This window comes from Pelodiscus sinensis, chromosome 3 (assembly GCF_049634645.1).
Source record: "Pelodiscus sinensis isolate JC-2024 chromosome 3, ASM4963464v1, whole genome shotgun sequence".
Taxonomy (NCBI): domain Eukaryota; kingdom Metazoa; phylum Chordata; order Testudines; family Trionychidae; genus Pelodiscus; species Pelodiscus sinensis.
In genome coordinates, this window is record NC_134713.1 from 39279662 (window position 1) to 39296240 (window position 16579).

Here is a 16579-nt window from a genome sequence, read left to right on the forward strand (position 1 = left end):
CCTGAAAAACCTGGTACACCAGCACTAGTACCAACATAAAGTGGGAAGATCATCACACTAATGTCAGTGTCCTAATAACAATGAACATCTTCAGAGTTGAGGTGATTATCCAGCACCTACTGAAGTGAAGTGGTTACCATGGACACATACCTCATATACACTTAGCAAAACAACTGCCATATGGCCAATTTACCAAAGGAAGGAAGGAAATAGGGAGGCTAAATAAACACTCAAGACACCCTCAAGGTAAACATCAAGCGATATAATATTGACACCACACAGTGGAAGGCAGCAGCCTAGAACACAGACTTGTCAGAGAGGGATTGTCCACTTTTGAGGAAAACTGCCTTGCCCTGGTTCAAGAAAAAATGCCAGAAAAGAAAACAAAAGAAATGGTCATGCAGTGATTGTGGACCAAGCCTGTGTTCTAGCACCACCTGCAATGAGCCTGTGCTTCACATATTTGACTTCTCAGTCACCTACGGAGTCATGGAAAATAAAACCTGTGAAAGAGATCATAAAGGAATCACCAGTGGTGATTATTCACTACACTAGATGGATTAATGGTCCCTTCTGGCATTGACCTCTGAGAATATGTGACCCATTTTTATTAATTCTGTTTTAAGAAGTTACCCTTATATACAGGCAGCAATAATTGGAAACTTACATTTTTATTTAATTAACAGTACCTCGCTCTTCATGTTGCAAATATTTTGACATTGTAACATACTTACCAACATTTTTTTAAAGATTTTTAGCAGTATGTGTACAAATATATATTCAGTGTAGTTGTAGCCATGTCGTCGCCGGGATAGTAGAGGGGCAAACTCTTTTGTTGGACCTCGTGAAAAGTTCTTTGTGGCTTGAAAGCTTGTTTCTTTACCAACAGAAGTTGGTCCAGTAAAATTTATTACCTGACGTACTTTATCTCTCTAAAATATATATGTATTCACATGTGCTGTTTCAGTGAATTTAAAAAAAAAAAAATCAGAGAAATGTATTTTAGCTTGCAATTTATTTTACATTATTTCACACAGTGTTCTATTAATGCAAATTTATTTCTATATCTTCTATTATTTTCATTGTTTGACTTCTATTTGTTAAAGCTTGAATTATTTAAGATAGTCAAACAGAGGAGACAGCTAACTTCTGGGATATTATGATCAAAATATTTAATACTATAATATCTCTCTTAACCGTTCTCTCCTGATTACAATACATCATACTTCATTCAAACAGCCTCCTTAGGGATCAACTTAATGCAGTAGAGAGTAGAATACACTAATTGTTAGGACTCTTTAGGCTTAGTTTTGTAAAGTTTCTTTGAGAGAAAATTAAAGATAAATAATTTTAAATAAAATAAGTAAAATCAAGAAATTTGCTAAGGATTCTTTAGTTATAGAAAAATGAATACAACAACTTACATTCTTTTCTTTTAAAATGAAAATAAGGATCCAAATTAATCTAAATTATTAGGAATCATTATCAAATGCATTGGGAATCATTATCAAATACACCATGACTGTTTTTCATAATAATTTCAATTGCCTGAATGACAATGCTCCTGGAAAGAATTTGCTAGTACAAATCAGGCAAAGAGAGAAAAAAATATATTATTGTTATACTGCTATATATTTCAGTAAAAGAATATTGGTTCCAGTTTGTCTCCAGGACTGTGTGTGGCTACGCCCTCTACCTCTACCTCCCTCACCCTCTCTCTCTCTCTCTCTCTTTCTCTCCCCTCAATTCGAAAGGAGCCCTTGAGTGCTGATGTAGGTTGGGCACTGATAGCAGAAAAAAGGGAAGTTGAGTGAATCTATCTTCCTTTCCCCCAAGGAGGGTGCAGGTCACAGAAGTAGTTTTAAGGTATAATCCTAAAATGAAGAATCCTCCCTGTGCACTCTCCAGTTCACAGCTTCCAGCTACCAGCCTGGCTATCAAAAGTGGGTACAGGATAGACAATTTCTTCCACATTCTCAAAGAGGCATTTTCCTCTGGAAGAGAGATGATATAACCTCTGTAGCCATCTATCACATAGAATCATAGGGCTGGAAGGGACCTTGAGAGGTCATCTACTACAGTCACCTGCAACCACAGCAGGACTAAGTATTCTAGACCATCGCTGACAGGTGTTTGTTTAACCCTCTCTTAAACTCAAAAGAGAGATTCTACAACCTTCCCCCTAGGTAATTTATTTCAGTGCTTAACTAGGAAAAACTTCAAAACTATCAGGATAATGTCCATCCTAAATATCCCTTGCTGAAGTTTAAGCCCATTGTTTCCTGACCTAGCCTTGGACATTAAGGAGAACAATTTTCTACCCTCCTTTTCTAACAACTTTTTATATTCTTTAAAACTGCTCTCAGGTCTCCTCTTAGTCTTCTCTTTTCTAGATTAAACAAACCCATTCATTTTTCCAATCTTCCCTCATAGGTCAGGTATTCTAAACCTTTAATCATTTTTGTTGCTCTTCTCTGGACCATTTCCAATTTGTCCACAACTTTCTTGAAATGTGGCACCCAGAACTGGATACAATACTCCAGGTGAGACCTAATCAGAGGGGAGCTGAGTGAAAGAATTATTTCTGTTGTCTTACTTAGAACCCTCCTGCTAATACATCTCAGGATGAAGTTCCCCCTCCCCCTTTTTTTCCAACCTATTTAACCCCCAGGCTGTGTCTACATTGCATAGCTATTTTGGGATACCTCCAGTATCCCAAAATAGCTATTCTGTGGCTTAAGAGCAAGCCCGTTACATTGTAACATAACAGACTCGCTATTCTGATGTCCCTGTAAATCTCATTGCACAAGGGATACAGGATGTTTCAGTATAGCACTTTAGTTTGCAATCTGGCACTGTATAGATATCACTTATTTTGAAATTTGGCACTTTCTAAATAAGATCAGAATAAGCTACCCAATTTGCATAGGACAAATTGCATAGATGTATAGACACACCCTTACATCCTTTTCTGCAGTACTGCTTCCTAGGGAGTGATTTCACAATTTGGATGCATATAACTGGTTATTCCTTCCTAAGTGGAGTGCTTTGCATTTGTCCTTTGAATTCCATCCTCTTTACTTCAGGCTATTTCTCCAGTTTGTTTAGATCATTCTGAATTATAATCATATCCCTCCAAAATCCTACAATCACTCTAAAAAGTTTATGTATACTCTCTATACCTTTATATAAATCACTGATGAAGATATTGAACAAAACTAGATTCACAACTGATCTCTTTGGAACTCCACTCATGCCCTTCCACTCGTGACTGTGAACCATTGATAACTACTCTCTGGGAATAATTTTCCAACCAATTGTGCCCCTACCTTACGACTAAGATGGAGCTACTGTATGTCCCTAGCTAGTTTATGAGAGGGTCTTGTGCGACAGTATAAAAAAGTGGGTCTTTGCCCACGAAAGCTTATGCTCCTACACTTCAGTTAGTCTATAAGGTGCCACAGGACTCCTCGTCACTTTAGTATAAAAAAAATCACCAAAGTCAAGACATACTCTATCTTCCACTTTGCTGCAGGCACAAAGCTTGTTACCCTGTCAAAGAAAGCTACCAAGTTGGTTTGACACAATTTGGTTTTGAAAGATACACACTGGCTGTTTATTACCTCCTAGATGTTTGCAAATTGATCACTTAACTATTTGCACAGTTATCTTTCTGGTTTATTTGGTTTGCTTGCTGTTGTCAGCAGCAAGATAACCAAATAGTCAATTTAGATTAGGAGTCTAGCTGCATGGATTGTTTCACTCCCCCCTCCCCAAAACAAAAAACCAAACAATCAAACAAAAAAGCCTTTCATAAATTTTGAAATTCTTCCAACATTATAACAATGAATTATTTCAATTCTTCAAGACAGATTCTGAGGGGGGCTTAGACACTATTCACAAAACTGGAAAAGGCAGCATTGGTGCCCTTGTAACCTTTAGCTCAATAGTTAAGATACTTAGTTGTGAAGAGGGAAATTTTGGTTCAAATTCCCGCTGCACAGTTCACACACCCAGAGAGCACAAGTTTGACCTGGAATGATCCATAACCTAGATAGTCTAAATTAGCGCAGCAACAATAGCACTTTAATCTCTTTCAATCAATCTTTCAGCCATTTGAAATTGAATTAAGCTTGCACAACTCTAATTTAATCAGATGGCTTGCTTAAATCCATTCATTTATAATTTGTTATTATATGCTTGTTCACATAAGTGAGTATATTTAGTTCTACAAATAAATTCTTTAAAGTATTAGCTTTCCAAAGGGATTCTGAATACTAATTATTGTTCAGTTGTGAGTAATATTAAATTTAAATATAGGTTATACATACATTTGCATGTGTATACAAACACAGTTTGAGAAGTGAAATATGACTATTAATCAGGAGAACATATTTTATAACAAAAATGCTCAAGAACAGAAAGGTGGCAAAGTTATGCATTGAAAAGTTAGGGTATGCCAGATTTTAGATTGCCCATGAACCTTAATTCAGCCCCTTTATCTGTGAGACAAGATGAGTGAAGTAATATCTTTTACTGGGCCAACTTCTGTTGTTTATTGAGTAAAGCTTTCAAGCTTATACGGAGCTCCTTCCTGTTCAGGCTGGGGAATTGTGCAGAGAGTCACAGCTAAACACAAGGTGGAGCAAATGTTTAGCACAAGTTCTAGGTTCATATTTCAAAGGACCATTCAAGGTGAAGTGTTCCATCAACACCTCTAGAGTCATGGGAAAGAACAGCTGGGCTGGGAGAGGTGATAATGAGTCATAGACTGTTGTAATAAGCCATAAATCCAGTGCCTATATTCAGTCCATGATTTTTATAGTGTTTATCAAAGTTATGAATCTGAGGTCCCAGATTAGTCTTTTGAAGATGGTGTGCAGATTTCCTATCAGGATGAGGAGTGAAAGGTCACAGATAGAGTGATTGCTTTGTAAAAAGCGTTCACCCATAGGTGACATGGTATTTTTGTCTTTTTTTTTATACATGTGTTTATTCAAGAACATGGTCTCATTTTAACCATGTATTGAATCTGCTTCAAATTAGATATAAAACTCCCTTCAACTGTACATTCCCAGTTTATACTTAACATCCCACACTGGACCCATATAGGGTAGCATGAAATAAATGAAACAATATACACAATAGGGACCACAACCTGAAAGAAATCTTTCCTTACCCTCCTACATTCTTGTCATCTTCCAATATCCACTGAACCCCTCCAAGCTCATCCTCAGAAGTAAACTCCCTCAGGGTATGTCTACACTACCCCCCTAGTTCGAACTAGGGGGGTAATGTATGCATACCGAACTTGCTAATGAAGCCCGGGATTTGAATTTCCCGGGCTTCATTAGCATAAAGCCGGCGCCGCCATTTTTAAAAGCCGGCTAGTGCGAACCCCGTGCCGCGCGGCTACACGCGGCACGGACTAGATATTTCGGATTAGGAAGCCTAATCCGAACTATCTAGTCCGTGCCGCGTGTAGCCGCGCGGCACGGGGTTCGCACTAGCCGGCTTTTAAAAATGGCGGCGCCGGCTTTATGCTAATGAAGCCCGGGAAATTCAAATCCCGGGCTTCATTAGCAAGTTCGGTATGCATACATTACCCCCCTAGTTCGAACTAGGGGGGTAGTGTAGACATACCCTCAGAGACTAGGACAGAGCAACTTAAAGTGGCAACAATCACTGCCAAAACAACAGCCACCCGAAGATAGAGATCAATGCTCTCCCCAACACACGTTTCAAGATCCATGTGTTTTATACATGCCTTTCACAACATGTGGTGTACCTCACTAAATGCCTCAACAACAGCTACATAGGAAAGTAAAATAATTGCCACATTCTTCTTGAACACACAAAGATAAAAGACAAAAAAGTAATGTGTCCCTTTCTCATGAACAGCTCTCCAGAGCAATCACTGTATACTTAACCCTCACCCATAGCTCTCTACCCTCCTTCCCTTTGACTAGAATGATACTAGTTGGCTATTTTACCTTAAATAGCTGCTTGAAAATATGTGTTAACTATTTAGCTAAACAATCTGTTCAACTTGTGTTTGTTATACTCTGGGGCTTTGTCTACATTACATAGCTTTTAGCCAGATAGATGTGTGGACACTGCAATGAAACTGTTGTCAGGAAAAATATTTAGGCCTTGTCTATGCTGCCATGTTTTGTCACCAAAACCTGCCTTTTGCTGACAAAACAGTGAGAATGTTTACACTACAATGTGACTTTTGTCAGGGGGAAAAAAAAAAATCAGGTTTTGTCAAGAAAAAACTTCCACTCTTGTGAGAGACTTATCTTTTCCTCTCCCTTTATTGTTGATGGACTCTGTTTGTTTTGTCAACAGAACTGGCTTCTGCCAATATTCCACAATGCCTGTCCTGATGGCAGTCTTCAGTGTTTTGTGATCCCTGCTGCCCTGTAGTCACGCACCCCCTCCCTTTCAAAGCTTCAGGAACTATCTGACAGCTGGGTGAGGTTCTACATTTGGGAAACAAATGAAAAATAAATCATTGGACTGTTTCTGTTCTGCTGCTGCAGGAAGAAGGCTGGAAAGACTGCTGTGATGCTTTGACATTCCTTAAAGTTCACAGAGCTACGAGGAAATCTCAAGAAATACAGGGATCGTCTCTGCCTTTTCACAACACTGCACTGTGGGATGCTTACCCACATTGCTTTGTTCTATCTGTCAATGGGGAGCTAGCAATGTGGCCATAAAATGTTGAGAATGGGAGGCAGAAAAAAATGGTTTGAGCAGTGTAGGGTAAATTGAGGCAGTCCACTGTATCTTGCTGAGAACTTACAAGTCAAATTTGAAATTATTAGGCCAGGCCTAGGCAGCACACAGACAGCAGTTAACTTGACCCTAGTCGCCCCGGCAACACATTCCAAAAGGGCCTCACTTTGATAAGGCCGGTACCAAACAACGCGCGGGATTGTTTTTCATTGTCTGCTTTGTTCCTAGAAAATAAACTTGGATCCCAAGGATTGCACTAAGGCAATACCACCCCCACAGGAGACGCATTATATTTCTGGCCAACAAAATGACCATCAACATGCCTTTGTTTATGTTGGCTCATTTAGCTTGTTAAGAATAACTACTTGTATTAGTGATAATGTTTAATTGGTAATGGGTGGAGATACTGTGTAACTTATTGGCTCATGTGCATATCTCACTTCCGCTGCTAGACCTATCAAATCACTTCTCCTCTGTCCTTCTGCTACCTATATAATCTAATGTATGTTTTGGTTAAGTTAGTGCTCACCAGGTTAACCACCTGATGGGTACTCCACCAGCTGTGTGAACCAATAAATCCTCTACTTGTTTTCACCTGCACCCAGTGTGTCCAGAAATTATTCCCTACAAGCAGTTTTTACTTTTGGCCAAATTTGCATGTCAAAAACAATTTGTAGCCAAACCTTTCCAGTGGAGACATAGTCTCAGTTTCTCTGACAAAAAAATTTCACCACTCCCACAGTACCTCTTGCCTGGCATCTTAGAGGAAAAACCCCTCCTGTTTGCAGCCTGTAGTTTTTGCCTCCTCTCTGTGCTTCCTCTTCTCCAGTCTGTCCCTCTTCTCCTTCTCCCATCTTGCCTGAGAAGCCCTTTTAGAGGGCCAGCAGACCTTAACTATTGGCAGATGTTGCATTAGATTGTACTGCAGCTCGGCTCTTAATGAGTTTCAGATGCCCACCTATCTTGATGGTTGAGCAGTAGTTTTTGGCAGCCTATTCAGGGAACATGAACTTACTATTCAACTACCTATATACTTGCGCTGGACCAAACTCCTAAAGTCCAAACTCCTGCCTTCGATCTGCCTCAAAGGATTTGTTAAATTATAAAAAGGAGATTTCAAATAAAATATGAATTTGCAATTTATTAAGCTACCTCAAATTTGACTACCGCTCTTTGAAAGCCAAGTTTTACACTACCACCATTTTTTTTAAAAGTCAGATATATTACAAAGTGCAACAAACACCCATTTTTTTTATAGCCTCGCTAGGTATTTCCTTTAAATTGAAATTCTCTCTTGTGCATTCCCATATAAAATAGATTTTTGTAAATCTTAGACTGTCATCTCATCGCTCTGTCCCAGACTTACCATGACTATTCTATAGATCCTTTGCTTCCTGGTGGGTTGATAGGATTACCTATAGGCTACGTCTACACTGGCCCCTTCTTCAGAATAGCCATGCTAATTTAGAACTTTGGAATAGGGAAATGCGCGGGGGATTTAAATATCCCCCGCGGGATTTAAATAAACATGGCCGCCGCTTTTTTTCCGGCTTGGGGAAAAGCCGGAAAAGAGCGTTCTACTTTCAAGTAGGAATAAAAGATCCTCCGGAATAGGGCTTTATTCCGGAGGATCGCGCCAGTCTGGACGCTCTTTTCCGGCTTTTTCCCAAGCCGGAAAAAAAGCGGTGGCCATGTTTATTTAAATCCCATGGGGGATATTTAAATCCCCCGTGCATTTCCCTATTCCAAAGTTCTAAATTAGCATGGCTATTCCGAAGAAGGGGCCAGTGTAGATACAGCCATAGTGTCTTTATAACTACCGCTGAATGGGATCCAGGATCAAATATTATGTATTGCAATACACTTGAATTACCAGCTGCCAAAAGTATCACCTCCCTTAGCCTCAGTAAACTTTGTATAAACAAATTCTATAATGCAATGAGATACCACATATGCTGTGATTTTCTTTTACCTAAATGATCTATAGAGTGGGTCAGAATTTTTATTTAATGTTTTTCAAAATTGTAGGAGTGCAAAGATGATAGAGATTGTATCAAATGTGTTTGATATGTTCTATTTTTTACGTATATAAATATAATAATCAGTAAACAACACATATATACTGAGTAATACTGTACAGGTCCGACTCTGGAGTGACAATTTAACTTTGATGAAGTCTATTTGCATGTGGGGTAAAAATAGCAGCAAATAGGCTGGGTAAATAAAGGGTTTGAATGTATATTCAGATTCTACATCATCTGCATTGTGACTTACAGGATATTCTTCTCTTTCTAATTTAATTACAAAATCTTTGATTCTGAATGATGATTTATCAAGTGCAAAAAATCAATAAAGATTCCATTCAAGAAAAATTGCATTTTGATGAATATCCAGGTGGACATAGACAAAAACTGACAGTAGCATTCACATCCTCTTTCTTTCTAATAAAGATGAATATGCAGATCTACTCAGTAGTCTGAAATGTACTTTATCTTGAATTGGGGAGGAGTTAATTCTCCTAGTGATGAATGTAACCCTCAGGGCAAAAGCTTGATTATGAGTAATGAAGGAAGACATCAGTGAGATAGGGCCAGTCTTTACATGGAGCAGATTTTCTGTGACTTGCATTCTACTCATGATTTAAAGCAAAGATCTGAATTAATACAAAAAGATATCACACATTCAATTTATCTAATATAAAACAGCTAAATAAACACTCCATAGAGGCATATTTCATAGAAAAAGTTGTTACTTTTTGCATAAACAGTGTTAAATGAATCTATGAAAAGTATTTATTTTATAATACAGTAGTAGCTGCTATTTAGCCTAAGGGCAGTAGAATCTAGACTTTAGCTATTTACTGCACAGACCTGTGGTTTCTAAAGAAAAATGTACACGACTACCAGTTTTAATCATATTATTTTGGATGACACTGTGTATTTCCTACCTTGGAACTGGGCATTAAAACCTTTCCGTCGGTGGTTACTGTCAGATGTAAAATGGAGTCGTAACCAGTTTTTGCTGCTGATAACAGGAGAAGGCAGGTTCATGCCAGTCAACCTGGGGAAAAAAAAAACTTTAGTTAAGATAGGATGAAGCAAAAACTTGTATTTTAGACTGATTTAAAGAAAAGAGACCAAGTGAAATTAAATATACTGATCAGTGTGCATCATTCATCTGACGACTATGACGCACTAGTATCTATTAATGATATACTATTGATTTACTTGCTACATAGACTGGAGTAAGGTTTTTCCTTTCCAGCTAGTTATTTGATAGTCAGGCAAGTTTCTCCTTTTTTCATTGTTATGTACATTTTAGTAGGAAAGAAAATTTCTGAAGTTTACTATAAATGTGTATTGTACAAACACTTAGTAATATGATGCCTTCCTTGCTATATCACTGCTGCTAACTCTTTGATGAAGAAACAGAATGGTGTTTGGGACGTGTTTGTGTGTGTGTGTGTGTGTGTGTGTGTGTGTGTACTAATTTTAATGTGTAGAGATTAATAGAATGCATGTTAGAAGGTGCTATCATACTTGGTCACAATATCAAAATCTATTAATACTGGACCTTTTCGGTCAACTGTATTTTTTAAATATTTAAGTTACTTAGATAGTGCTATTTGAAATTTTAAAATGAACACACCCGTTGTATGGAAATGGCTGCAGCTCATCACACAAATGTTAAACATTTACCACGGGGAATCAGAGTAAAAACAAATTTATAGGCATTTTCATATTTAATCCTTCTAAGAATAACAGGAATGATATCCTTGTATTCATGTTTTTTGTTGATTTAATCCAAACCTCATCTGGCATCTCACAACATTACATTGTTATAATCTATACACATAAAAACACTACTGCTCTTCAATTTAAGGGAACAAGGCCTCACATAATATTACTGACTATGCATAAAACCGCTAGCATTTTTATATTGTATCTTTAACAATAACCTTTAATGGTACTTTTAACTACCATGAGTGTCTCTATATGTAGGACACCTGGCAATATAACAGTGATAGAAATGGAGCCGTGTTAGTCTGGTGTAGCTGAAACAAAATACAGGACGAGGTGTACAGATAGATCGGAATGGCTACATAGTTCGAACTATCTAGCCCGTGCCGCGTGTAGCCGCGCGGCACGGGGTTCGAACAAGCCGGCTTTTAAAAATGGCGGCGCCGGTTTTATGCTAATGAAGCCCGGGAAATTCAAATCCCGGGCTTCATTAGCAAGTTTGGTATGCATACATTACCCCCCTAGTTTGAACTAGGGGGGTAGTGTAGACATACCCCTGGTTAGGCCCAATAATGGTATCAGCAGAGTGAATATGTGGACAAAGCCGCAACGGGATTTGTTGCAAGGGAAATTACCAGGGTTGGTATTAGTGTGGTATGTCCTGTGGTTGTTGGTAAGAATCATCTTGAGGTTAGGTGGTTGTCTATAGGAGACTATGGGTCTGTCTCCCAGAGCTTCTTGGAGTTTAGTATCCTGTTCCAGTATAGGTTGTAATTTATTGATAATGTGTTGGATAATGTGTTGGGAATATAACAAGTATTGTCTTTTCCCTGTTATGGTATTTTTCTGTTTAAATATTTTTTATTTTATAGTTTGAATTCTCAAAACACAGGTTGGACATCTGTGGTCCAGCACCCTTGGGACCTCAGCAGTCCTGAAGCAGACAGTTTGCTGGACTAGGGGAGATCAAGTCTCCCCTCCCTGCCAGTCCTAGCCAGGGCTTTGCTCCTAGCTAGTGGCCCAACCTGCGTGCACTCCCAGCTGACACCAATGGTGACACAAGCCTCAGCCAGGTCTGTGCCCCTGGCCACTGACCCAGCCATTCCCCACTGCCAGCCCCACTGCCTACAGCCCAGCCGGGTCTGTGATCCTCTCAGTGCCAGCTCCGCTGCCTCTGGTCCAGCTGAGGCTATATTCCTCACTGCCAACTCCAGTTGGGGCTGTCATCTAGGCACCAGTTTGAGCTGCACTGTGCTTCCCACCACGCTGACCCTGCTGCTGCTGGCCTGGCTGGGGCTGTGCTCCCTGCCACCAGCCCAGCCCAGACTGCACTACTGACCCTGGCCAGTTGGGGTCTTTGATCCAACAATATCCATGGTCCTACTAGACCATAGATGTTGCTGGACCAAAGAGTCACAGATTTTAGAGGTTCAACCTGTAGGGATCTTTTAATTAAGTTTGTTCAGAATACAAATTTAAAAATTTCTTCATTTTTTACAGTCCCCTGCTTTCTCTGTCATGATTCTTCACATGAGTCTTACAGATGGCTCTTCAGACCTATGGCTTCAGAGGGACTTTATGGGGTTGTTGATATCCAACTACTTGAATACCTTTTGCAGGGTTATGCCCTTAATTACTGTAAACCTGAATGTCACCACATGCCCTCCAGGAGATACTTTGTTGTAATATAAATAAAATTCTGTATTTTAAAAGGGAAAAAAAGACAGAGCAAAGTACTCCCATGACCCTGATTGCTGATAGCATATTGCCACTTCTTTTGTCAAAACCACTACTTCCACCAAACTTCAGTGCAAACTTTACTCATTTGCACTAAAGTTTGATCAAAATTAGAACCAATACACACATACAAGGGAAAGGCTATATGGCCATAGTAATCATTACATTTTTTTAAGGGAAGACTATGGTCTTGGCAAGGAAGTAATTATGGAAGTAAACATGAGATGGATAGTGCCACCTATGGCATAGGATACAACACGCATGCGCTATGAAGTATTCACAAATGAAACAACCTATTAACCTGCCCCCTTATTCAAATTAGGTTATAATGTAAAATAATCCAAAAATGATTATTTTAGAATTGAAGGCAACCAGGACTGTTCTATCATCTAATCAAGGAGGGTGGGGAGAACCTAAGGCCCAGGGACCATATCCAGCCCCCAGGGCTCTGGACTTTTTCCCCTACAGCAGTGGGGAGCCTGCACTGTCACTGCAGCCCCCACTGCCTCCTGCCTAATTGATTTTTCTGTGTGTTAGCAGCCCCCAACTCAATAAAAGTTCCCCTCTCCTGATCTAATCTGACATACTGTATATCACCCAGTTTTACCTGGGTTGAGCTCAGTAACTTTATGGTTGGCTAAAACATATGTTCTAAAGCATCCGTTTTTTATTTGAAGACATAAAGAGATAGCGAATGCATCACTTCTTTTGTTAGTTTTCTACACCAGTTAATCTACTCATATAGTTAAAAAAAGTGTACCTAATTTCTAATTTAAATTTGTTTATCTTCAGCTTCTAGTCATTATTCTTATTATGCCTTTCTCTGCTTATGTAAGAATTTCTGATTTATTTTCCCCATGAAATTTATTTACATGGAATAATGAAATCACCTGTCTTCTTTTTTTTTTATAAAATAAACTAGTTGGATGATTTAAATCTGTCACTGTATGACATTTTCTCCAGGCCTCACATCATATTTTGTGGCTTTTTTTTATGTCTTTTTAAGTTTTTCAACATTCTCTTTACAAGCTGGTAACCCCACTACTGGTGAAGTATCAGTTTCACCAGTTCTATGAAAACAAGTAAAATCACTTTGCTACTCTTCTGTTTGCAAATCCAAGGACTATACTAGCATTTTTTTACACTGCATCCCACTAGGAGCTATGTTCAGTTGTTTGTCCATTATGACAGCTAGATTCTTTACAGAGTCACAGATTTTTCAGGAGGCATTCTTCCAGTCTCTAGGTACAGCTTGCAATCCTTGCACCTATAAGTTTACATTTGGATGTATTAAAGTGTATTTTGTTTGGATAAGTCCATGTCATGATATAAGCCAGATCATTCTGTATGACTGCCCACTCCCTTTTGAAGGGGGGATAGCTCAGTGGCTTAAGCATTGGCCTGCTATACCCAGGGTTGTGAGCCCAATCCTTGAAGGGGCCACTTAGGGATCTGAGGCAAATCTGTCAGGGATGGTACTTGGTCCTGCTGTGAGGGCAGGGGACTGGACTTGATGACCTCTAAATGTCCCTTCCAGCTCTGTGAGAGGGTACATCTCCATATATTATATCATTTATCAGTATTTACTACTGGACTGACCATCAGTCATGTGTTATCTGTTCGTTAATATTAATACTTCATGATTGTTGTATTTTAAATCCTCATAATTCTTTCCTTACTATCTGTTCTCCCAGAAACATTATGGTGTTCTTAACTGCAATCTAATGGAGAGCCAGCATTCAAAAATGTATATAATGAAATATTGGTCTGTATCAAATCATACTCAGTGTCTCTGAGTGTAGTCTAGATATTGGGGGAGACCCCTTAGAACCTATGGAAGTTATTGATGGAAGTATGTTATGATAAACAAGGCTGGGTAATTTATGAGGGTTGCTAATGATACAATTACATTCTGTGACTGATGAGATGTATTTGTTGATGCAGATGTTTTCTGTGCTAAATGAAATAATGATTCACTGAAAGAAGCATTTAGCTCATTAGGGAGTATTTGTTGCAACAGGTGTTCTGATTAACAATTGGGTTTGAAATCCCTTTAACTGATTGATCATATAATCTAAGATACCATAAAAGAAATTTCATAAGTAATCAGGTTACATGAGAATTTGAAAATAGACCACATAGTGAAATTAATTTGGGGAAATAATTTTCCCTCCCAAAAAGGAATACCTCTGTCTTATGGCCATAACAGGAAAGATGATTTGATAATTAAATTAGGGACTGCATTCTGTCAGCATCCCACCTGTTACACAAGGTGGCAAAATGGCTCAACTCTTCATCTTATACAAAGAGTGGTGACACAAGTTTTTCTTCGGTATAGTTCTAATTTTGTTAATCTTTGATTAAATAATTTCATTTAAGACTGCTATTTTGTCAAACTCACATTATTATTATTATCGTTAAATTAAATTCAAACACACAATACATCTGCAAAATTTATCAGTAATGATTTTACATTTACTTGTAGATTATAGAATAAAAAGTTGAATTACATCAGGCCTGGTATTGATCCTTGTTGAAACACATTAGAAATATACCCATTCAGTGATAATTCCCCATCTTTTTAAAATATTTTTGAGATCTCTCTATTAGCCACCTGTTAATTCATTTGGCATCTGCACGACTGATACTTTCTAATTTTTACTTTTTAATCAGAATGTAATTCATGCCAAGTCAAACATCTTACAAAAATTGAATGAATTCCATCTGTCAGTTACCTTTTATAAGACAACTTGTAATCTTATCAAGGAATGAAAATAAGTTCGTCTGACAAGTTCTATTTTCCATAAACTATGTTGACTAGCTTTAATAATATTTTTATCCTTTTTTTTTACTCTTTTATTCCCATACTAAATTGGGGAACTGCAAGACTATAGAGTGGCTACCATTAATACTTTACTAATTTCATTCTGCATCTAAATAAGGTTACAGGAATACTGTGGGATTTATACAAACACTGAGGTTCTTTTGACAACCAGGGAGCCTGCGAACAGGGTGATTGCTAACCGGAGGAAGTTTTGAGAGGGGCTCTCCTGGTGAAGGAGGGGGCAATTTACAGCACCTTGGGGTAAGTGGTTGTCTGGAGTAGGTGGATGTTTGTGTTTGGGGGTTCTGGGCTTGTGTTTGTCTGTCTGGAGTTTTCAGTGCTGAGCTGTTTGTTTGTTTGTTTTGAAAGGCCACGTGATCATGCTGGCAGTTGGAAGCTGTGAGCCTTAATTAGGATTTGAAATCTGAAACTATCTGCTCATTGGTCGAGCCATAGGCAGAGGGAGGAGCTATCAATCAGGAAGGCCAGAGCTTTATAAGCCCTGCGAGGAGGTGACCAGGGAGCTTGCAAACTGGGCGATTGCTATCAGGAGGAAGTTTTGAGAAGGGCATTTAGAGGGGGGCACTTAGAGGGTGCTAGTTACTGCTGACCTTCTTAAACATAAATGTTTTCTAATCTATATCCCAAACATTTAAATAAAAATACCATCTATAATCAAATTTACACATAGGAGAAAATGCAGACAGACGCCCAGCAGCAGAGTGGGGCTATCCTGTTTATTACGTCGAGTGTAACATGTATGATTACCTGCCCTGTGGGCGGGTGGCATATGTGTGCACCTGGGGCAAGAAGCTCCTGACCCTCAGGGTATGTCTACACCGCCATCCTAGTTCGAATTAAGGTGACTAATGTCCAACACTCTGGCATTTATAGACTCATAGACTTTAAGGTCAGAAGGGACCATTATGATCATCTAGTCTGACCCCCTGCACAGTGCAGGCCACAAAATCTCACCCACCCGTCCTAGAATAATCCTCTCACTTATATCTCAGATATTGAAGCCTTCAAATACTTTGAAGACCCCAAGATGCAGAGAATCCTCCAGCTGTGATCTGTACCCCATGCTACAGAGGAAGGCGAAAAACCTCCAGGGCCTCTGCCAATCTACCCTGGAGGAAAATTCCTTCCCAACCCCAAATATGGTGATCAGCTAAACCCTGAGCATGTGGGCAAGGGTCATCAGCTAGACACCCAGAAAGTTCTCTATAGTAACTCCTATCATCATTTAATTTCAAAAAGGGGAATTACGCAAAAATGCGGAGGTTAGTTGAACAGAAATTAAAAGGCACAGTAACTAGAATAAAATCCCTGCAAGCTGCATGGAAACATTTCAAAGACATCATAATAGAGGCCCAACTTAAATGTATACCCCAAATTAAGAAACTCTGTAAAAGACCTAAAAAAGAGCCACTGTGGCTTAGCAATCACATAAAAGAAGCAGTGAGAGATAAGAAGGCATCTTTTAAAAAGCAGAAGTCCAATCCTAGTGAGGTTAATAGAAAGGAACATAAACCAA

General features: G+C 38.9%; 1 protein-coding gene across 2 annotated transcripts in view; it reads right to left on the minus strand.

Moving 5' to 3' along the window:
- CSMD1 (CUB and Sushi multiple domains 1) overlaps window positions 1–16579 on the minus strand; it is a 1865804-nt gene that overhangs the window by 696579 nt on the left and 1152646 nt on the right. For both annotated transcript variants that reach the window (XM_075923597.1, XM_006137767.4), the window contains exon 6: window positions 9689–9801. In XM_075923597.1, coding sequence (XP_075779712.1) covers window positions 9689–9801 — 113 coding nt within the window. The remainder of the gene's footprint in view (window positions 1–9688; window positions 9802–16579) is intronic.